At 46.8% G+C, this 23,910-nt stretch overlaps 1 protein-coding gene across 6 annotated transcripts in view; it reads left to right on the top strand.

Moving 5' to 3' along the window:
- The window catches only part of IRF2 (interferon regulatory factor 2), a 90,554-nt gene that overhangs the window by 49,587 nt on the left and 17,057 nt on the right, over positions 1 to 23,910 (top strand). For all 6 annotated transcript variants that reach the window (XM_027077094.2, XM_053216277.1, XM_027077092.2 and 3 more), the window contains 4 exons: positions 6,744 to 6,843; positions 8,455 to 8,631; positions 8,954 to 9,000; positions 18,752 to 18,869. In XM_027077094.2, coding sequence (XP_026932895.1) covers positions 6,744 to 6,843; positions 8,455 to 8,631; positions 8,954 to 9,000; positions 18,752 to 18,869 — 442 coding nt within the window. The remainder of the gene's footprint in view (positions 1 to 6,743; positions 6,844 to 8,454; positions 8,632 to 8,953; positions 9,001 to 18,751; positions 18,870 to 23,910) is intronic.

The raw sequence follows: 23,910 nt of genomic DNA, 5'->3' as shown, positions 1-23,910 counted from the left end.
ACAACAGCTACTCCTTTAAGCAAGATCCGTGCATGAGCTCACGTAATCCCCACAATGGGGTAGATACTGTTAGGTTTTCCATTTTACAGACCAGGAAGCCAAGGTGCAGAGTCATTAAGTAGGATTATATTAAAAAAATTTGTTTTTAATGTTCATTCATCTTTGAGAGAGACAGAGACAGAGACAGAGAGCTGGTAGTGGAGGCACAGAGAGAGAGGGAGACACAGAATCCAAAGCAGCCTCCGGGCTCTGAGCTGTCAGCACAGAGCCCGACATAGGGCTCAGACTCACGAGCTGTGAGATCATGACCTGAGCGGAAGTTGGAGGCTTACCCAACGGAACCACCCCAGCACCCTGGTAGGAGTACGTTTTAAAGAACAAGGTAACTTTGCCTATATTGATCAGAGTGCGAAATTAACACAGAAGTTCCTGATTTCTGATTTCTGATTTCTGAAGAGAAGTAACTTTTTTTTTTTTCTCGTACAAAAATATATCCACCAGTTTGGCTGGCTTGATGCAGTGGCAAACTTCACATGTCATTGCGTCCCCTGTATGAGTAGGCACTTGATATGGTGCAGTGAACTGTCTTTTTAGTAGGGCTGAATTGTGCCCCCACCCCCCTGCAAACCATATATCTACTTCCTTACCCCCGGAACCTGTGGATGTGTCCTTGCTGAAAGAAAGGGTCTTTGGGAAAAGTTAAAGATCTCAAGATGAGATCCAGCTGGGCCAATGCGGTGACAAGTGTCCATAGAAGAGGCGGAGAGGAGAAGACCCACACAGAGCAGAAGACAGAGTGAAGACAGAGGCAGAGATTGGAGAGATGGATCCACTAAGCCAAGGAGCGCCTGACCCCACCCGAAGCTGGACGTGTCAAGGGAGGACTGTCCTTACAGCCTCTGAAGGAGATGCGACCCTGCTGACATCTTGGCTCTGGGTTTCCGGCCTCCAGCACGGTCCTGGGCTATACGCTGCCCCGTCTATGGCAGTTTGGGGACAGCCTGTGAGAAGCAAATCCACCCTCTTGGGACTGCTTCCTCACTGGGACTCCACCGCGACACCTTTTCTTCCATCTACTTCGTCCGTGATTTTCCTGAGAGAGGACCGCAAAGGAAATGGATTCTTCTCTGTGCAGCGAACGCTCCACCCCTGTCAGGTGGCCCTCCCCGTTGAGCTCCGCTCAGCTGGCTCCTGGCTTGTGAGTGCTCTTCCCTGGCGGAGCGGGAAAGGAGACCCCTCGGCCGCCTCCGCCTCGTCTGGCCCCCCTGCTGGCCCTCCGCCTGAGCGGCCGTGGCTGCCGCAGTAAGGCCTCTGAGGCACAGGAGGCCGCGTGTGCCGTGCGCCCTGGGGACCGGTCATTCGGGCCGCCCACCCGCCTGGGCAGAGCATCTGCAAGGTTGTCTGTGTGCTCAGTCTGTCACCGGCACTGTGCACCTCGGGTGGCATCAGGACCTTTTCTCTCCGTACCTCCACCTCCTCGGGGCATCTTTATCTAGGTTTCTGCTAACTTAGGCTTTGGCATTCGTCTGCCCACCTAAATATTTGAGACCTTGCTGTTCTTTCCTTCTTCACAAGCATTCTGCCTGAAATTCCTGCTTGCGTTCTGTGGCTTGAGGTCGTCGTAAAATCTCTTCTCCTGCTGAAGACTGGTGGGGACTCTTAGAAAACGGCCCTGTCCGTGGGGCTCTGTTACTCACTTAGGCCTTAGCTGCGTTGTTCAGAATGTGTTGGCATTGATGGGGGCGTACCCCGTGCTGGAAGGCCCTGGAGGGCAGGCCAGGGAGGTCTCGGTTGTTACTGCTCGCTGGCTGGGTGCTGGGCCTCCCTCCTGCCCGTTACTTTTTTTAATATTTGTGTAGAAAGAGGAGGGGGAGGGGCAGAGGAAAAGAGAGAATCTTAAGTAGGCTCCATAGTCAGCATGGAGCCCTCTGGGGGGCTCGATCCCACAACCCTGGGATCATGACCTGAGCTGAAATTAAGAGTGGGACACTCAATGGACTGAGCCACCCAGGCATCCCAGGGCCAACTGAGCCACCCAGGCACCCCAGGGCCTGTTACTTTTTATTAGGAGCATTTGCACACATACACAGTAGGTTTAAATGGTATAATGGCTAGAGAGAAGAGTGTAGCAAAATCCCGTGTAGTTTTAAAACTTGCCTCTAGATGTAACCATTATTAACATTTGTTAAAAATGTTTTATTTATTTTTGAGAGAGCGAGCGAGCGCAAGCAGGGAGGGCAGAGAGAGAGGGGGAGGCAGAAGATCGAAGCAGGCTGCACGCTGACAGCTGGCTGACAGCAACCTGATGTGGGGCTCAAACTCACGAACCGCGAGATCATGACCTGAGCCGAAGTCAGGCTCTCAACCAACTGAGCCATCCAGATGCCCCAGCAATTGTTAACATTTAAAAAATTTGTGTGTGTGTGGTATTTGAAAGCAACTCCCTGACAGCATACATGTATAAGACTTAAAACCATTTTCTATATGTTCACCATACCGTTATCAATTGTGTAACCATAAATAAATCATAATTAATCGTAATTTTTTAACATCATCACTGCACCGTCCATATCCGAAATGCCTCGACTATTCCCAAAATGTGTTTCTACAGTTGATTTGTTCAGTCAGAATCCAGAGAAGGCTCACAGGTTGTGTTTGGTTGGTCTGATTCGAAGTGTCTCCTGATTGTCATGATAATGAACGGTAGCTCCTCCTTTTTTCCCCTTTTTGCCATTGACTTGTGGAAGAGACCAGGTCATTTCTGGATAGGTCCAAACGCTTGTTTGTGGTTTCTCTGGGCCATTTTTGGAGGAGGGAAGGAGGCAGCCACATCCAGGCTCGTTGTTTGCTTTGTAGCTCTGATTGATTCCCACTATGGTTCTTGGAGTTCTCATTTCATGTGGGAGACCTACCTGGACCCCAGGGCCAAGGCCACTCTCTGAGCGTATGGTGTCCCTAGGTAGTTTCAGACCTTATCCTTTCATTCACAAGCAGGCTTGTGTTTATATAAATATCAGTCCACCTCAGATCAAGGTAAGGAGTCCAAACAAAAATAGCAGAGTAGATTGGAACATCTTATAGACAGTGGAGGAGAGAAGAAGCAGAGGAAGTTAAACGAGCTAGTTTCCACTTGGGGCCAAGGTATGTTTGTTCTGCATTACTCAAGATAATCTTAAATGTTCTTCTCAGTTCAAGCAGTGCTTCTCTCTCTTGGCCTCAGGTAGGTAGGCAGAGTCCTCTCTCTGTATAAGCACTGGTAGAGTCTGTAACATGCCATCCTTCCATACATGGTAGGCATATCCTATGTGGAGGGGACACCCAGGGCTTCTCATAGCAAGTACTGATGTCCCAGAGTCTACACAGACATGGATCAATGTCATTATCACCTTTGGGACATAAAGATCTATGACCAGAATGTTTACTCATCAGAATCTCTTCCAGTGCATTACATTTTTTTTTAATGTTTTTATTTTTGAGAAAGAGAGAGAGCGAGTATGAGTGGGAGAGGGGCAGAGAGAGAGGGAGACACAGAATCCAAAGCAGGCTCCAGGTTCTGAGATGTCAGCACAGAGCCCAACACGGGGCTCAAACTCACAAGCCACAAGATCATGATCTGAGGCAAAGTCGGGTGCTCAACTGACTGAGCCACCCAGGTGCCCCCAGAATCTCTTCCAGTTTTAAAATGAGTCTCCCCTTCTTTATCTTTTAACATAGTCTTAAAAAAAAAAGATATATGTGATATGTTTATTAGTTGTTTATTTTTTGCAACAGGAAAAAGTAGTTAAAAGTGACATGTAGTTTTTTTGGGATACCTGGGTGGCTTAGCTGGGTAAGTGTCCAACTCTTGATCTCAACTCAGGTCATGATCTCATGGTTTGTGAGATCAAGCTCCTCGTTGGGCTCTGTGCTGACAGCATAGAGCCTGCTTAGGATTCTCTCTCCCTTTCTCTCTGCCCCTCCTCCACTCACACTCTATCTCAAAGTAAATAAATACACTTTTAAAAAGTTACATGTATTTTTTTTTAATTTACCACTTTAACCATTTTAAAATATACAATTCAGTGGCATTAAGTATACTCACAATGTTACGCAACCATCACCACTATAACTCCAGAATTTTCATCACCCCAAGAGAACGACACTGTGCCCGTTAAGCAGTCACTTTCCATTGCAAGGCACTGCAAATCCTTTCCTTGTGCAAGGCATCAACTAGTCTGCTTTCTGTCTCTTTGGATTCGCCTTTTCTGGTCATTTCATATAAATGGAGCCATTCAATAGGTGGCCTTTTGTAGAAGGCTTCTTTCACTTAATGTAATGTTCAAGGTTCATTCATGTTGTAGCTTGTGTCAATAGTACATTCCTTTTTGTGGCTGAATAATATTCCATTTAATGCATGTACAATATTTTCTTTATCCATTTATCAGTTGATGGACATTTGGCTGTTATGAGTAGCACTGTTTTGAACATTCATGTATAAATATTTGTTTCAACACCAGTTTGTGATTTTTTTGAGTGAAATTACTGGGTCATGTGAGAACTCTGTGTTTAACTTTTTGAGGACTAGCCAAACTGATTTCTACTGTGTCTACCCTATTTGGCATTCCCGCCAGCAATGTGTGAGGGTTCCAGTTTCTCCACATCCTTACCAATAACTTACTACTTGTTTTTTGATTTTATCTAGCCATCCTGGGGTAGGAAGTGGTATCTCATTGTTGTTTTGATTTGCATTGGCCTAATGATTGGTGATGCTAGGGGTCTTTATGTGCTTATTGGCCATGTTATTTATCTGCTTTCAACAAAGGTCCATTCAGACTCTTTGCCTATTAAAGAGGATCCAGGGATCCATGGTGGATAATTGCTAGGTTTAGTCATTATGTTTGTGGTTTTGTGATTTGGGCATAATTTCTGTGGTACTAGGTTTGGTAGGGTGTGTGTGTGTGTGTGTGTGTGTGTGTGTGTGTGCGCGCGCGCGCCTGCATGAACACAAATGCTTGAGAAGATCTATATACCAGAATCCTTTGTGGTTAATGAGATAGATTTCAGCTTGGGTGACTGACCTCCAGAACTCCTTGGACCTACAGAAAGGTGCAACAGCAAATTCCATGAAGGGTTTAGGTCTTTAAGCATAAGCCTTTGGATCCTGGTTGTTCTCTTGAGGAGAAGTTGTTTCACTGAAATAAATTTCTTTTCCTTTTTTTTTCCATTTTCATGTGAACATCAAAAATGACATTAAAATGATTTTGCCCTCTGATTTTCATCTACATTAAAAAATAAAATTTCACTCAGACCTTTGCTCATCACTGCCCTTTGGAGACAGCTAACCTGAAACCATGCAATCTCAGTGGATGATACAGAATGAACAAGGAGGGGTTTATGAAAAGCCTCTGACTTTCAGTTCTTTTTAATTTTAACAGGTTTTGGGGAACTCTCAAATGTTCTGAAATATTTTTAGTTCAGGCTTTGTGATTGGCTCTATAGAGTGGCACTGAGTCCCTTTTGGGTCAGTTGGGACCCTTTCTGTCTTTCGTTGTATGAAACCAAGGTGGTGGAAAATCCCTACTGACATCTTCTTCCCTTCCCCAGTGTATTGTGCAAGGATCTCCATACCTAGAAACTACCAGAACTACCTTTAGGGCTTCAAAAAATATAGTTTTCCTGGGCTTTGTTTGCACAGAATCCAAGACAACAGATGCGTCATAGGATTGGAAATCTGAATCTGACCACTGGGAGACAATGTGTGATGTGATTAAGTGATGGTGGGATCACGTGACGTGGTTTTGAATTCAGACACTACAGTAATTTCCTTGGCTATAGAATGTAATTCTGTTCCTCAGTTTCCTCAACTGTGAAAGAGAAATAATAACATGTGGAGCTCCGTAGGTTCTCACAGAGAACAAAACTGAGACCATGGGAACACGTGGACAGTCAGATGTAAAGTGCCATGGGAACACAATAATTGCTGGTCCTGTCCAGTCACAGGCATGGCTTTGTTTCCAAAGCTCTGGTTTCTAATCCTGTGTTTGCCAGGGTTGATTCCAGCTATTCTGAGTTGCCTCTCGGGCTGTAAGAGAGGTGGAAGGGGTCTACTGTGAGAATTGCACTGAGAGACTTCTCCAGAAAAGTAGTATCATCTCTGCACACTCAATACGTCTTTGTTTGTACATCTTGATGTTCCATGCAGGGCAGTAGACACTTAGGGGTTAGGACATTAGACCACATCTTCAATTTCTGTTGGCTGCACAAGTAGATTGAGGTAGTTAGTCTCTGTGCCAGTGACCCCAGATAACCCTGATTTCCCTTTTAGCAGCACAAATGGGTGTCATTTTGGAAAGTTGCCTACTTTTTAATTTGCCTAAGGCAAACAGAGTTCCTCTTTGGCAAATGATGGAAACCAATGGTAATAATAAGCATTAGAAGTTGCAGTCAGTGACCAGTTATATGTGGTCCTTTAAGGAAAAATGACGCAGGTAACAGAACGCATTGTCATATCCCCAGATCATCACGTTGACCTTGGAGTACATTCCTATGCTGCCAGACTCCACATGACTCTGAATCCTTCCCGAATAGGCCATCAAGATTTGGGGCCCAGTGGGGAGGTGCGTTTACTAGTGGATTTTACTGCAGACACTTAGCAAACCCAGTGACACTTAGTAGAGAATCTTAACTAGCCAGGACTTACAAACCTCCCGCAAAGGTGGCCTGAACCCCATGGTTGCAGTTGCTTTTTTGCTTTTGTTTTTCAGGAAAAGAAGATTTTCCAGATCCCTTGGATGCATGCGGCTAGACATGGGTGGGATGTGGAAAAAGATGCACCACTCTTTAGAAACTGGGCCATCCACACAGGTAGCAAACGCCCCGCATTATCTCTAGAGGCAGACGCTGTTGTCGGTTGTTGCTTACATGTCTTCTTTTTCTTTCTTTCTTTCTTTCTTTCTTTCTTTCTTTCTTTCTTTCTTTCTTTCTTTATGTTTATTTATTCTCGAGAGAGAGACAGACAGAGACAGAGTATGCGTGGGGGAGGGTCAGAGAGAGAGGGAGACAGAATCTGAAGCAGGCTCCAGGCTCCCGGCTGTCAGCACAGAGCCTGACGCGGGGCTCGAACTCCCAAACTGTGAGGTCATGACCTGAGCCAGAGTCGGACACTTAACTGACTGAGCCACCCAGGCACCCCGTTTTTCTTAAATTGAGGTATAGATTGACAAATAAAATTGTGAGATATTTAAGGTGTACAATGTGATGATTTGATGTATGCACCGTGAAAGGATTTCCCCCCCATCAAATTAATGAACCCACCCGTCACTTCTCATATTTACCTTTAATTTTTGTTTTTGGTGAGAACATTGACATTCTATTCTCTTAGCAAATCTCGATTTTACAGTAATACAGTGTTAACCATCGTTTTGTGTTTTTTTCTCACTGCACATATATGGCTTATGGCTTCGTGAAGATAGCTCTGAAAAGCTGGTGACGTGTCCCCAGGCACATCCAGGACACGTGGGGTACACACTTCATCATTCAGAAGTGATGCTGTGCCCGTGCTGGGGAAACTCAGTCCTTAAATTTCGTGTAAATGTGGGATTCTGACTATGGCTCACTAGGTGTGCACCAGGGAATATAGAACTTATTTGTTCTGGCAGGTAAGCGAGGAAGAGCGAGGAAAGGGCATAGAGAGAGAGAGGGAGGGAGGGAGGGAGGGAGGGAGAGAGAGAATGCCAAGCAGACTCCATGCTTTCAGAACAGAGCCCGACGCGGGGCTCAGTCCCATGAACCGTGAGATCGTGACCTGGGCCGAAATCAAGAGTTGGACATTTTATAACAAAATTTCAGTAGGGAGCTATTTACAGGAATCGGCGTTCTGATTAATATTTGAGTCAGATGAAAAAGAGACACTCCAGTTATCTGGGTTTGTTGGCCTCCTGGCCTTCCAGCCTTCTCTGTTACGTACCTTGATTCTCCTTTGTTCTACCGTTATGAGGGTTTTCTCAAGCTGTTTGGTAGAGCCAGAGTGACCAGTTTGTCCCAGTTTTCCCAGAACTGTTCAGATTTTAAAACAAAAATTCTCACATCCCAGGAATTCAGTCCCAGTCCCAGGCAAACTAGGATGGTTGGCTGCTGTAAGTAGAGCCTGGAATTAAAAGGGTTCTCTGCACTACCTAGCCAGCATTCCTGTGTTTCCAGGCATTTTTACTCTATATTTTCCCCCTCTTTTTCTTTTTTTTTAATAATTGTTTTTAATATTTATTTTTGAGAGGGGTGGGGAGGGCAGAGAGACAGAGACAGAATCCTTAGCAAGCTCCAGGCTCTGCGCTGTCCGCACAGAACCCGACGCGGGGCTCAAACTCACAAACCATGAGATCATGACCTGAGCTGGAGTCGGGCGCTCAACCGACTGAGTCACCCAGGCACCCCTTCCCCTCTTTTTCTTAACCTTCATTCTTTTGGCTCTTTTGTTAGGAAAGCATCAACCAGGAGTAGATAAACCTGATCCAAAAACATGGAAGGCGAATTTTCGATGTGCCATGAACTCCTTGCCTGACATTGAAGAAGTCAAGGATAAAAGTATAAAGAAAGGAAACAATGCCTTCAGAGTATACCGGATGTTGCCGTTATCTGAAAGACCTTCTAAGAAAGGTAGATAAAGAAATTTACTGATGAAAACCGTGATCACTGAGTATATATTGTAGTACCCTTGTGATTTCGTTATTTCCACATCCGTAGTCACTCCAAGGATGGAACAGTAGTTCATACTGTGGATGATGGTCCTGCCTTTACCTGGCTGGGGAAAGTGACTGTCCGGTCACCAAAGACAGTCAAAGAAACATTTGGAATTTTGACCACGTATAGATTAAAACATGTACAGGTTCAGTGAGAGTTTCAGAAAGAATTGAGGGGAAATGTCTTCTCTGTACGTTCTTCACGAGTTAATTCAAAACTATTCTATTTGTTGCCACAGGAAAGAAACCAAAGACAGAAAAAGAAGACAGAGTGAAGCACATCAAGGTAATCTTTGGTTGTTCAGAGAGAAAGCCAAAGTTGTGACCGTATTAATGATTCCTATTCTGTCTCATGAAAACAAGTCATGGGATCTCTGTGAAGTATTTAACCTTTCTTCTTTGGCTGTCGTGTTTTATGTGCTTTTCATGTATCCTCTTTGGCATGTCCCCTCGTGTAGACTCCAGCACGCATATCCCCTGCTTAATGCAATTCCAGTGAGCAGTTTATGAATGAAGTCACAAATTCACACTGAGCTGGACTCTAGCCTCCATCTGGTCCCCAAGACTGTTGCCAGCTGGTCACTTAGTTTCAGCTGAGCTCCAGCAACCAGCTACTATCTGATCACATGAAGTATATTTTTAGGCTATTAAATATATGTAATGTATATTAAGTATTATACACTTATATTAAAATGTAGCATCTATACGTTATGTGTATATTCCATGACAGGCCGTTAAGTTGGGGGCACAGTGGCCCGTTGGAACACCCTGTTAGTGTGGTTCTCAGGAGATTCTTTCTGCAACCGCCCCCCCGCCCAGAACTACTTCTCAGGACTCCCAGGGGTTTTCCATAGGGGTGTGTTTGTGTGTGTGAGCTTTTCAGTAGGCTGTGTAGTCTGGAATCCCCTGTGGCCTGAGGATCTTTGTGCCTAGATTGCGTAGCTCTTGTTAAATAGCCAGAGAAGAGCCAGATGTCCCCGGAAAATGGAGGATGAGTTTCAGTGGACAAGCAAAGAGCAGACACTACATTCCCAGGCCTATAGACCATTGAAGAGAAGATTGTCTTAGGGTTCACTGCACTCCGTTTGCAGGTAGAGAAACTGAGGCTATAGAGGGAGTAGAGTGACGTGGGCCCAAAGGCTGTGTAGGTCATGTGGCCAAAGTCACATGGTCATTTAGAACTGACCTTAAAGGTGATGCCAAGTATTCTGATTCCTAACCCAGAATCACTGTCAAAGAAAAAATCCAGAGTGTCCAGACAGCACGATGTTTAAAAGCAAGCCAGTTAGTAAAATAGAAAGAAAAAGAAAACAAGACAATTTACTTCTGCTATAAAGTTAATCTTGTGAAGGTAGATGGACTTTGAGGGGAAGCTGAGATAAACTGTTAAAGTGTTGGACATACTCACCTTCCATTCACAGTGGAAAACAAACATTTTAGGCAGTGTATGTTAGGCAACCTCCAGTTTCACTCTAAATATTTTTACTTTATGACTTATTTTGAATACAGAGTGGTACTAAGACCTAATTTTGTTTTAACTTAAAAAAAATTTTTTTAAACATTTAATTCATTTTTTGAGAGACGGACAGAGCATGAGCAGGGGAGGGGCAGAGAGCAAGGGAGACGCAGAATCCGAAGCAGGCTCCAGGCTCTGAGAGGTCAGCACAGAGCCTGATACGGGGCTTGAACTCACGAACCGCAAGATCATGACCTGAGCCGAAGTTGGAAGCTTAACTGACTGAACCACCCAGGTGCCCCAGTTTTAACTATGTATTGTAGAAAATGTTTATGCACACAGGAAGGAGACAACTGAGTAAAATTTACTCTGCAACCATCACCCTAATTTCCACATTAATCAGCTCATGGCCCTTTAATTTCAGTCATGGCCCCATTGCTTTCCCCCTCATCCCATATGAAATTGCAGATTTCAGGCAACCATTTTTTTAAAGGTTTATTTTTGAAAGAGAGAGTGCAAGTGGGGGAGGGACAGAGAGAAAGGGGGACAGAGGATCCAGAGTGGGCTCCGTGCTGACAGCAGTGAACCTGATATGTAGCTCGAACTCACGAACGGTGAGATCATGACCTGAGCTAAAGTCGGTTGCTCAACCGACTGAGCCACCCCGGTGCCCCATAGATAGCCATTTTTGATTCCCAAAAACCATTTTATATGGTTCAGCTCGCTATTCTGAAGCAAAATCCACATCATATCATTTTCCCCCCATAACTATTTCAGGATATACTTTCTAAATATGGGCACTCTTTAAAAATTGTTATCAACACAGTATCATTATTGCATCTGAATAATTAACAGTAATTCCTCAAGCGCATCAAATATCTGGTGAGTGTTCAGATTCCCAGTTGTTTCGTAAATGATGTAATTTTTGTACAGTCTGTTTACTTGAATTAGAATCCGTATACAGTTCAGACACTGTGGTTGGCGGGTATGTCTTACAAGTGTTTTTTAACATATAGATCTTCCTTAACATCAACTTTAAAAAAATTTATTTTTCCTTCCAGTTGAAAAAAACCTAGTCATTAGTTTTAAGTTTCCCGGAGTTTGGATTTTTTTTTTTTTAGGGCCTATATTTTAATTAATGTTGTTGAGTCAGAAAAGTTGAACTTCCCCACAAATATGTGAGTTTGAAGAATTTGCTACATCTTAGGTATGACTGTCATATCTTCACTGTTCTCGTAGCATCTAGCTCAGTGCCTGGTAGGGAACAGATACTTAATACATATTTGATCACTAAATAGATGCACAAATAAATATAAGGCGTGAGGTGGGAGCGGGGGGGTTTACATTGCAATGCAGATTTAATTTCAAAATCTCTGTTAATAGACAATAAGAAGGGAGTAACAGATGTTCACTTTCAATAAACCTTGCTCAAACATACCTACCATACTCCATCGAAAAACAGACGCCAGCGATTATATGATACGCCATTATCTTAGGTATGTCCAAGCAAGAAAAACTGCTTGCAGTGAAACCATGGCCCACAATTGATTACCAGGCAATCCTATTTTAGGGCTGTGGAGATGCGCTTCTTAGAATTGATGACCCTTGCTGTTCTCATCAGAGAAGACGTCTTCAGTCACGTCAGCAATGGCGGTGTCTTCCATATGGCCGCTCAGTTGTGGAAGGGACGGCCCCGGGCGAGGTGTGGCCATAGTGGTCCAGGGGAGCAAGAAAGAGCTTTCCTCTTACGTGCAGCTGTGTAGGTGAGGTTCTATCCCAGCCAAGTGCATATTGTGCAATCTTCCACTGATGACGGTATGGCTAATACCTGAGACTTGTCCCTCAGACAGACCTTGTTCCTTCGGCAGAAGGCAGGCGATTCATCAGCCGTAAGCACAGCCTACCTTTTGAACTTAAATCTGCTTGCGCCTGTCCCACAGTGTAGCAGCAGAGTATAGATAAGGCCAGTAACCTTCCCAAGTTCTGTGGCTCATGACTGCCAAAGCCAGTGTGTTTCCTGAAACGTTTGTGTAGATTGTTTCCGAAGTTAACTCTCCAGGTTGCCTGGAATCGTACAGTTCAAGGGCTTTATCCTTACTGAGCTGTTAATACGTTACTTTTGTCACAGTGCCTGAGCTCTGAGTTAATATGTCCTGTGCATTGTGCATCTGGGTAGGCCAGATAGGTTTCTTGCACAGAGAAAGTTTGCCTTGTGTCTAGTAACCGGGTAGGAGAATTTGCTATTGAGACAGGCTCCTTCCCGTCTTCATTGAGTTCAAGTTGAAGTCTTAACTAGTAAATGATGTTTCGAACGTGTGGGCTAAGTGTCAGCATTTTTCTTGGGTAGGTCAGGCAGTTTCTGTCCTTGCTATGTTCCCTCAGCCAGGAGCTTCCCTGACACTGGGAAACTGAGGCCCATCGGCTACGCAGTAGGTGCAGAAACTCTGCCTCGATGTTCCTCAATGTTCTCTTTGTGAATATGTATGCTCTGAGCTCAGTGGACCATGTTTTACTGGAACCAGGCCTTGCCTGAGTGGAGGTAACCATCTAAGGAAGTAAGACTGAGGCACACAGTAGTGAGCAATACTGTGTTGTGCATCCTCAGTGCATATATGCGTTTCAAAAACATCACAAGGCCAAGATCAATAAGGAGAGAAGTGGATAAACAGAGGGGTGGTAGCTGACATTTTAGAGCCAGGTTCTACCAAGTTCTGAGCTCTAGTTATTATGTCATTGAGCTCTCCCTGTGATGGGCAGGTTATGAGGAAATGGAAGCACAGGGGGGTGAGTAATTTCCCTAAGGTAGCTCGGCTTTTGAAACTGGGATTTGAATCCGGGTCACTCTAGCTTTGGAACCCACACTCTTTCACCACACCTGGTGCCTCTTGGCCTTTCAGAAGCTGTGGGACCCGAGCCAGGCTTTGGGGCAGGGATCAAATAAAATGGTCGTCAATCCCTGGCACCAGGAGCATCAAATGAAGGCCGGGAAGTCAGAGTTGCTGTTTGGTCTTCCCTGGATGAGTCAGGAAACTGGCTTAATTAGAGCAGGAGTCTGTGTGAGGCAACAGTGGGAAACAAAGACTGTGGGTGAGGAGGATTAGAAATTAATACTTCCTGCCTCACTGGATTGTTTGCAGATGAAACAGACATGCTTTGAAACTGTAAAGTGCTTCCAGATCAAAGCATTGGTGCTATGATGGGAACTATATTTGAGGAGGTTCCTCTAAAGCCACTTGGTCAAGACCAGGCCTGGTCTGTATTAGTTCTGACTGCAGACCTCTGGGTAGAAGTTACAGAAAAGCAGGTATTTGGTTTTTATTAAAAACATTTTTTCTAATGTTTATTTATTTTGAGAGACACAGCACAAGTGAGGGAGGGGCAGAGAGAGGAGACGCAGAATCCGAAGCAGGCTCCAGGCTCTGAGCTGTCAGCACAGAGCCCGACGTGGGGCTCGAACTCACGAAGCGTGAGATCACGAGCTGAGCTGAAGTCACACACTTTAACTGACTGAGCCACCCAGGTGCCCCTGTGTTTAGCACAACTTTCTTTCTTTATTTTTTTAAATTTATTTACTTATTTTTGTGAGAGAGACAGAGAGAGCGAGTGGGGGAGGGCAGCAAGAGGGAGAGGGAGAATCCCAAGCAGGCTCCTCGCTGTCAGCACGGAGCCCGATGTTGGGCTCGAACTCACAAACCGTTGTTAGATCCTGACCTGAGCCAAGACCGAGAGTCGGATGCTTAACCAAGTGAGCCGCCCAGGCACCCCTAGCACAACTTTCTAACTGAGCTGTTGGCTCTAACGGTGACTTGAGCTGGATTAAAAACAACATGCTCCCTTGTCACTGTCCGAAGACCACCTGGCAGGCTGATACTGGAGCGATCCCTTCCTTGGTTGGAAGAGGTCTTCAGTTTTTAAACCTTAATCAGGTGAAAACACAGGCTGACAACCCACTCGAACAGGTAATGAGAGCTGCCCTGGATGGAGCAGGGGAGAGGGCTTGCCCCAGGTGCCTCCTCCCACTCCTGATAGCTCCCGAGGGTACCGCTCAGAGCACAGTGCCAAGGCTGGGGGGTTGAATAACCTCTCTGGATGATGTTGTGCAGCAAGGCATGGTTGAACTCCTGGGGTAAGATCAGAGCACGATGGAGTTGATATTTGGGAGTAGGAAGGAACGGAGGAGAGGAGACCACACTGGGCAAGTGTAGATGAAAGTGGTGGCAGTTGGAACGGAGAGGAGGAGAGTTTGGACGGGAGGTAGAGGGTGAAGACAGGAGTGGATCAAAGAGGAGACCCTGAGTCCAGACCCTGAGTCCAGTCCTGTCTGTCTTCCCTTATTAAGACAGAAGGGAATGTTGGGAGTGGAGCATGTTTTGTGGAGAAGAGGGTGAGTTTAACTTGGGACGCGTTGAATTTGAGATGACAGAGACCCCTCTGCAGCCAGTGTCAGGTAGAAAAGTCGGATCTAGCAGGCCCCAGAGCTCAGGTAAGCGTGGGCGCGCAGGAGTGTGGTCATGTACTCAAGAACGACACTGGAGGCCTTGACAACAGATGTCTTCTTCAAGGAGGAGCTGTATGAGATGTTAAAGCAGAAACCCAAGGACAAGACGAAGAGAAAAGGGAGCCAAGGAGAGAAGTCAAAAGGAGGTTGCATTGAGAGTAGGAAGAGAATGAAATTCTAGGGAAGTTCTAGTTCTAGGGAAGGAAGGAAGGTGTCATAGGACTGCGCGGGAGGCGTCAACCTGTTTATTAGAGTTCCTGCTCTTAGCGGCTTCATGGTGTGGAGTGTGGAGTCCCGTGGGCGTTTATGGAGCCCAGCCATCAACCTGAAATTTTAGTTAGTAGAGAGATCCAGAGATGTCCTTCAATGTGGCGTCAAGGAGACAGGCTTTGCACAGATGGATTCGGGCATTTCTGGCAGTAGAGGGCTGGATTGCCCATGGAAATGGTCATACGGCCATTGTATTTGGCCTCGAGGAGAGGGATGTCTGGACAAGGGGCTGTGGCACAGGAATGAGATGGAACTGGCTTGGAGCCAAGGGCTGAGTGCCCCTTGCTGGCCTCTGACTCGGTCCATCCCCAAACCCCTCCAGCAAGTACAGCTTTTGAGACCAACCAAAGATGTGTTACTTTAGAGGTCTAAAGAGGACGGCCCCTGCCCTTGCACTCTCTCTTGTGCCAGTTTGCTTTTGCCTAAAATCCCTTTCAACTGCAGACCAAACTTGAGATTCTATACTGAGAAAAAAGGTTCTTGGGCATAAATATTTGGCAGAGTGAATGCACCATGGAGGGGTCTGAACCTAAGCCTAATCTTTGATTTTCTTTGGGGCAGGTTGGAAACCAAAACTAGCTGATTCACAGGACAGCCTATCTCTAAACTAAGAAAGGGAACTGAAAGAGGAGGCTGGTTCAGGATTAATCTGGTCCTGAGATGGTACAGCAAAGCAGGGGACAGGGCAGGCATGGGGCACCATATGGGACCAGGAGATGCTGGACAAAGACCTCTATGCACGTGTTCCATAGAGAACTGTGCACCCCCTTGCTTAGTTTGACTTCTTTGCTTTTTAAAAAAAATTTGTTAATGTTTGTTTATTTCTGAGACAGAGCGAGAGAGCGTGAGCCGGGGAAAGGCAGAGAGAGAGAGAGGGAGACACAGAATCTGAAGCAGGTTCCGGGCTCTGAGCTGTCAGCACAGAGCCGGATGCAGGGCTCGAACTCACAGACCATGAGATCGTGACATCACTGAGCTGAAGTGAGAGGCTTAACTGAGTGAGCCACGCAGATGCCTCCCCCCCGCCCCCCGCCTTTTTTAAAGTATATAGTTTAGGTTTGACTAAGTACAGTGAAGATCCTTTTGTTTTGCGCCCTGCGTGGAGACCTTCCGGACAGGCGCTGGCTACATCTCGCTCTACAGTGTACTCTTACTGTCCTTCCAGAGTGATGATACCAGCGACATGGTTTGCGCTGAAGATTTCAAAAGCAACAGGGCATTCCTGAAGTAGGATGTTCGAAATAGTCTGACTCATCTCCGTTGGAAGAGCGTGCTGTTTGTTGCGTTAGAGACGTAGCACGGGACACAGGGTAGGGATGGGGCGGGAAGTAACACAGTGTTGAAAATACTTCTGTCTGAATCTCTGTGGGGATTAGCGCAGGGTTGATTAAGACAGAAAGCTCCTGGAATAGGATCATGTTGCGTGACCAAAGACGGAGTTCGGTTCTTGTATCTCCTTAGGCTAAAAGTAGTGTGATCTTGGAAAATTAATTTAGTCTCTGAGTCATAGTTTTCTCAAGTGTAAAGTTGATAGAAGTATCACTTGCCACTAATTAAACTGTAGATCATGCGAAGCACTTGAGAGGTCTTCAGCTGAGATCAGAATAATTTAGGTCTTTAAATCTATGCACGTCTGGCTGCCTCATTACTTTTATAAGCAACCTAGAAGCAGAGTGAGTAAAAAATAACTTGACAACCTAAGAGAGCCATAAAGATTAGCAGTTTCTTTCCTAGTTCCTTAAGATGTTCTGCACATAGTTCCTTTTGGGCAATTGCGGAAGAATGGATAGCGGGGCGTGACCAGGGAGGGAGATGTGGAAAGGGGGCCGCCGAGAAAGCAGCGAGAGAGGCAGATGGCGTCAGAAGGTGGGGGATTAACACCAGACGGTCACATTGTCAGGAGGGATAGTGCGTTCCCCCCCCCCCCCCCCCCGCCGTTGGATGTCGGAGTGTGGGGTTGAGGGACGGGACTTAAGGACAGGTCATGGCAGTCGCGAGCAGTTGTATTGGTGATCTTGAATAATAGAAAGCATTTATTTGATGCTAAGTGCTAGGGGCATATTTGTCTCATTTAATCTTCACATCATCCCTGGGACATGGGTCCCTTATTGTCCTCAGCTTACAGCTGTCTACAGTGCCCTAGAAGAGGCTTGAAGAGGGTTAAATGAGGTCCTGCATCCAGTACAAGGTGGAGGAACCAGGCCTCAAGCCCAGGTCCGTGTGACCGCAAAGCCTGACAGACAACAGGCATGTCCTCCCGGCCCCACAGGAGCCGGGAGCTTGAGCCCGCGGCTGGGGTGGTGGCCCCACCCCAGGCTCTAACAAGGGTACGGGTGAGGAGGCCACGGTGGGAAAGGCAGACACCTGTTCAGGAGTTTGGCAGTAAAGGAAGAGAAACGATGGAGACTTGTGTCACAGGCAAGCGAGTGTTCCCCAGAACGGGCAGAGTTCCTATTTGGACTTGTACAAAGGGGGAGATGCAAGGCGCTGCAGGAGAAAGGGAGAAAGGGGTAAGACTGTGCCAGGGGGGACTATCCTGGGCCCTTCTCCTGTTTGCCCTTTGGGGCCTCTTGTCGGCCGTGCAGTGTGGAAGTTTATTAGGACTGAGCTACGTGGTGAGGTGGTGCCTTCGAGGTTAGAGTGAGTTACCATGGTGGGAGTCTGCCAGGTGGGGTCATAAAGGAAGAGGTTAATTTCTTCCTCCTTCCCTAAGACTTTTGGGGAGGGGGTGTTCATCCCTGATTCCAGGTAGCCTGTAAATACATGGGTAAGACTAGTCGGCATGCCTTGGAGGTGCCACCACTCTGGATTTTTCAAAGCACAGGCATGTCTATCTCTGATGACCTTCTGCTCCCGTCTTGTGTTCTTTCTGCCCCCACTCTTCATTCTGGTTTCCCAAAGGGGTTGTCCTGTGTGGCTTTTTTTTTGTCTGGCTCAATTGATCATAGATGCAAATGCAACCTGACCTTGAGGAAAAGCTGTCTCATCAAAATGCTGAAAGTCCATAGGTACCTCAGCACTGGCTCCCCCAAAGTTGGTTGGCTTTCTCAGAGGTCGGAGGGCTCCGGTGGGCTTGAATAAAGCAGAATGGAGAGCTACACTAAGGAAAAGGAATTTGTTGCATTGTTTCAATAGCATGAACAAGCAGCCTCTTGGGCGGCCCAGGACGTTCACGCACTCGAAAGGCATTTACGTGTAAGCCCTGGGCGTGGGGTTGCCCCACTGGACTCCCGTGGCGGGGAGGAAGCCTTCCACTTGGTCTGGCCCGTGTTGTCCGCCACCGGCCCAGAGCAGGGTGCTCAGGTGACCAGGGCCCAGGGCAAACCTTACCTGAGGAGAAGTCGTTCACAGAGTCCCCTGGGTTCCTGTTCTTGGCGCAATGGTTGAGGCGGACCTTTTCCTCAGAAATAATTGTAGAAGACGTGGCATGATTCCTCCCCTTAGAAAGCCAGGAGTTGGCCCTCTTGAGCACCCCGTCTCTCAGAGAAGGAAGATCTGGCAGCTAGGCACATGGTTACACAGCCCTGCTCAACCCCCAAACCGTCCTCTACAGGTGTAAGCATTTCATAAACGCAAACCAGCTTGCTGGGACCCTTTCCTAGAAGGAAAAGAAGAGAAGGCCGTACGTGGTAGGTCTAGTCTATGCAGAAACATGCTCCTTTAGCTTCAGGCTGATTTAAATGAGCAGGGAACGCATTCAGGAGACGAACATGACCCTAGCGTTAAAGAAAGTAGACAGAGGGTAGAGTTGAAGCTAAGAAAAAGGAGGGAAAAGGAAGTGTTCTCAATTCTTTTTTCTTTTCTTCTTCCTAGCAAGAACCAGTTGAGTCATCTTTGGGGCTTAGTAATGGAGTAAGTGATCTTTCTCCTGAGTATGCCGTCCTGACTTCAGCTATAAAAAATGAAGTGGATAGTACGGTGAACATCATAGGTAAACTGTTTTGACATCTCATTTTTCATACACACAAGCAGCCCCCCGGGGTCTGAAGTTTGTAAAACGTGATTTGAAATAACATAGTCAGGGGGAGGAGGTCTTGGAACCATCTGAAAACGCAAAGTTCCAGCCGCTAGATTTCAGGGCTGAAAAAGAAAGACCTCTGAGGTCAGATAAAGGAGCTTGCGATGGGTCAGCCTCAAGAGTGACTTCCCCGGAGAGTCCGGTAGGTGAAATGGGTTTTTTTTTTTCCTCCCAGTGGCTCACGATCAGCAGTTCGCCGTCTTTCAGTAAGCGGTCACGTGGGCAAAAGTGTTATTCATTTAACTTGGGACCCAGGAGAGGGAAGACTGTCCTCGTGGGTCCTCTCTGCCCCTGCTCCCTGGCATACCTCCCATACAAGCGGTGCTCGTTCTTACAAATGAAGGAACTGAGGCACAGAGACCTGTTGCCAGAGGGCACACTTTGATTCCTCAAAGATTCTTGAGCGCCTTCTGTATACCAGACTCCGAGCTAGAAATAGGTTCGGGGGCAGGACAGTCTCTGTGGAAGGACAGTCAGTCACCACACAGCGCCACAGATATCTACGGCGCTCGCATTTGAGAAGAATGCTGCAAAGAAAAGAACAAGAGGGAATATCCAGGGCCGGATTTAAATTGGGGGCTTCGTGAAGGAGTGGCATTTCCTCTGCAGTGGGTGGGTGAGGAGGGGCCGCGTGGGGCGGGCCCCAGAACTGTGGGACACGGACCTCAGTGTAGGAACCCACTTGGAGGACTAGGAGGAAATCCAGAGGGGCCGAACGCCCCCTCCCCATCAGAGGGGGACACAGGGTAGGCTCCTGGGGGCCTGTGCAGGCCATGGGAAGGACTCTGGATCTTATTCCCAAACTGCCAGAGGGTATGTTTCAAAAAATACGTATTTTTAAATTTTTATTATTTTATTTAATTAAAAAAAATTTTTAATGTTTATTTATTTTTGAGAGAGAGAGACTAAGTGCGAGTGGGGGAGGGGCACAGAGCGAGGGAGACACAGAATCTGAAGCAGGCTCCAGGCTCCGAGCTGTCAGCACAGAGCCCGATGCGGGGCTCGAACCCACGAACTGTGAGATCATGACCTGAACTGAAACCAGGAGTCGGACGCCTAACCAATTGAGCCACCCAGGCACCCCAAATATATATGTATTTTTATATTGAAGTATAACAGACAGTAAAGTGCACAACCATTTTACATACACCTGCAATGTAAACACCACTCCTTGGAGGGTTTTCGGCAGGAGGGTGACCATTGTGAATTTCATTTCAACCAAGTCCCATTGGGCCACTGCACTGAGTGGACGGTGGGGGTTCTGTGCAGGAGTGGAGGCCCATGACCTTGTCTTCCAGCTCCAGCCCCAGAATCCACAACCAGGCTTTGCCCTCAGGCGCCTTTGGGTCCCTTAAACCCTTCCCTATTTTGTAGCCTGTCAGGGCTTCTGATGCCGGTGAGAACCAGTGAGATCACGCAGAACTATGAGAGCAAACCTCCTGTCCAGGTACCTTTGTTTCTGGATCCTTAGCCGAGTACTGATGGGAGGCTACGGATGGATGCTGTAAATGTCACTCGCCCCTCCTTCCCCCTGGGTTCTGGTGACTGGGAAGTAGGATGATGTATGCAGGGACTCCCCTGAACGCTGCGGGCTTTGGCAGAGTGCAGTGTGAAGGAAGGACGGGAGCATATGTTGCGAGCTCGCTGTATCAGGGCAGATAATGGCCCTGCCTGCCAGGCTTCCCTTCCTCGGCAGGCAGGCGGTCTCTGGAAAGCCTTTCCCATTGAGCCCTTTAAAAAGAAACAGCAGCAACAAGCTAATTTGCCAAGACTCCAGGCACTTTTTCTTAAGATTCAGCTATTTCCAGGGAGCTGGTGGGTTTTGCGCTACCCTTCATTTATGCGGTGAATTCAGCCTCAGATAAAATGGCAAACAAAAGCCAGAGTGCTATCAGAGGGTTTTTTCTGGCCTTTTTTTACCCCCTTAAACATTTGGTTGAGTCTTTGGCATGTAAATTCTCTGTCAGGTTAATTGTTCTTTGCCCTTTCGGTAGGATTAGTGCTCTAGGGGCTGGTGCTAATTTAATGAGTCATTACTTCCTTACTTCCGGGCAAAGACTGGAGGCCCGGCTTGGTGTAGAACTTGATTACATGAGTCTCTTCCTTGGCCTAATAATAAAATAATAATGGACGCAGTAAAAGGAGTTTGAATATCTTTAATCCGTTGGTGGCCCTCACAACGTTGTATAATAATATACCAAGTGGGTCCATACAAGCATTATAAAGGAATGGGTGATTGGTGATCCTTGTTAACAGTAGCTCTGTCTCCAGTTTTAAGCCCTTCACAGATTTTTTCTGGTCTCCACTCCCACGTATCATTAATTAGCCATTCCCAGCCTGTGTGACTTGTGGACGGAGGTGAGAGACACAGGGATTCTGATTCCGAGGCCACTGCGGAATTTGAGAGATTCGGTTTCTCTTAACCTTTTAAAAATGCTTTATTGAAAACTGACACCCGTTTCTCGCGTTCAGTTCATTTGTTTCTAAACCCGGGGTTCATTCCAGTTTTGTGTTTAGGCACCAAGAGGAAAACTTCCAGATGTTTTCATTCTACTTTTATAAGCATTGTGTTGATAGGGTTAAAATTGGGAACTGAAATGAGTACTTGATATGAGAGCAATTTTTTACACTGTCTGTAAGCTCTTAGGTAGGGAAATAGATTGAAAATCAATACGTCAAGTCAGTGGAGGCCAGCCACCCAGTACATTTTTATTCCAGACAGGGTAGAGGTTATTGTAAGTGAATCCAGTTCAGTGTGGAGGAGAAACGGGAACGGACCGTGGCCCGGACGCAGGGACTCTTGCTTGATTGCTGTTCTGTTTGACTTTTATTGTTGCCAGAGATGATAGTGGTTAGTCACACGCAGGCTTACAGGCACATGCACACTTGTGGCCATCGGCGGGCTGGGTCCTGGGCTTGCCTTCTTGTCCATAACTGCTGAATGCACTTTCAGATGTGCCTAGTGGTGCACAGCAAAAAGGAGCACAGTGTCCCAATACTTAAGATTTGTCTTTTTACTTATTTATTTTTTTTGAGGGAAAGAGAGCAATTGGGGGGCGGGGGGCGGGGTGGAGACACACACACACACAAACACACACACGCACGCACGCAGAATCCGAAGCAGGCTCCACGCCAACAGGCTGACGGCAGGGAGCCCGATGTGGGGCTCGAGCTCACCAGCTGTGAGATCATGATCTGAGCTGAAGTCAGACGCTCAACTGACTGAGCCACCCAGGCGCCCCGGGATTTGTCTTTTAATGTTCCATCTCTCCTGTCTGATTAAACACACAGGTTAGCGTATAAGATAGCCCAAAGACCCACCCCTGCTTTCCTTTTAAGGGGGGGGGGGGAAACTCCCTTATTTTTATTTTTACTTTTCCTTAGCATTGAATTCTGTCTTGTGGGGTGGGGGAGGGGGGGAGGACTTCTGTTTTTAGGAAGCGGAAGACGCCAGCAACATGTTGAATTGTTCTGACAATACCCCCTGGCATCTTGCCCAGGTTAGCAGCGCTTTTGCTGAGCCGTATTGAAATCATCTCCGGGCCAGTGTAAAAAGTTTGCAGGTGCGGACATTCTGTCTGACTTGCCCAGGCAGTGCTTTACAACCCCATTGTGTTTCTTGATAAAAGGTAACCCCACCCTTCAATAAAGCAAAGATTGCCGTGTAACAGAGGAGGCTATTCATTGCTCCAAAGTAAATCGAGCAACCCTTAGTAGTCACGAATAACAATTAGGAAACAATGTAATTTGAATTTTGTCTGGATTTTGTCTGCCCAAATGCACCTTATGGGATGTATGTACTTCTTTTGGTAATTGCTTCCAAATTTGACTGGCTTTGGAAGCAAAGCTTGGTAGCTCTTTTGGACAAGCTTAGGAGCTCAGGTATCACCAGGAAGGACCTGCGTTGGAAGAGAACAGATTCGCGACGTGGGTCCCCACGAGGACCTCATGGTTATGACTCAAGGTTGGCAGCCTCTGGCACCAGAATTCCTAATGCTTTGAGGTCGACCAAAGGTGGTGCTAGGCGGTAGAATTATGTCTTCATCTTTTCCCAGCTCCTTTGCTCACCCTTCTTTTGTTTGCTGTTTTTCCTGGTGCTTAACATGTAAAAAAAAAAAAACAAACAAACTTCATCAACAAGATAAATAATAGCTTGAGGTGGCTCTGTATTTTTTTTCATATTTTTTAAAGTTTATTTATTCATATAGAGAGGGAGAGAGAGAGAGACAGAGAGAGAGTGCAAGAGGGGAAGGGGCAGAGAGAGGGAGAGACAGAATCCCAAGCAGGTTCCGAGCAGTCAGTGTAGAGCCGGACGCAGGGCTCGAACTCACTAACTGTGAGATCATGACCTGAACTGAGATCACACGTTGGACGCTTAACCAGCTGAGCCTCTCAGGGGCCCCGTGAGGTGGACCTTTAGGTGGAAGGCATTCCCTGGCAAGGGAGAGGGAGTGAAGGTCTTCCGTGCTCCTTCTCGGGGTGGGGGGGGGGGGGCTGTGCCTCCTGCCTGTTTCTGGGAGGGCTGAGCTGTTCACCCCCTCACGAGACAAGGCATCCGGTTCTGTTAGGACTAGAAAACGCAGAGCAACATGAACCCCCACGTGAGACGTGAACCCAGACCCAGAACCCATAGTGCACCTTATTTTTCTCCAGTGGACCCGGCCTGGAAAAGCCTGGTCCCAGAGATGGGCCTGTGCGGGACGCTCTACGTCACCATGAGCGTGCAGAGTTCCGGCAGTAGTCTGAGCTATGTCTTTTCAACCTTAAGAAGTTTTGATTTGCCCAAGAAACCTGCCATCCTTTCATGAGGCTAAAGGTTTCTCACCTTCCCCTCTGCCTTGCCACTCCCACCTCATTTATAATTAACCATCAGCTCCTCAGGTTTCTCAAATCCGGCCCCTTCTTTCTATTTCTGATACCAGTCCCAGTCACCTTTGCTGTCACAGCACTCTTT

Source organism: Acinonyx jubatus, chromosome B1 (genome assembly GCF_027475565.1).
Source record: "Acinonyx jubatus isolate Ajub_Pintada_27869175 chromosome B1, VMU_Ajub_asm_v1.0, whole genome shotgun sequence".
In the NCBI taxonomy this organism is placed as follows: domain Eukaryota; kingdom Metazoa; phylum Chordata; class Mammalia; order Carnivora; family Felidae; genus Acinonyx; species Acinonyx jubatus.
This window is presented reverse-complemented; position numbering and strand designations above follow the sequence as displayed.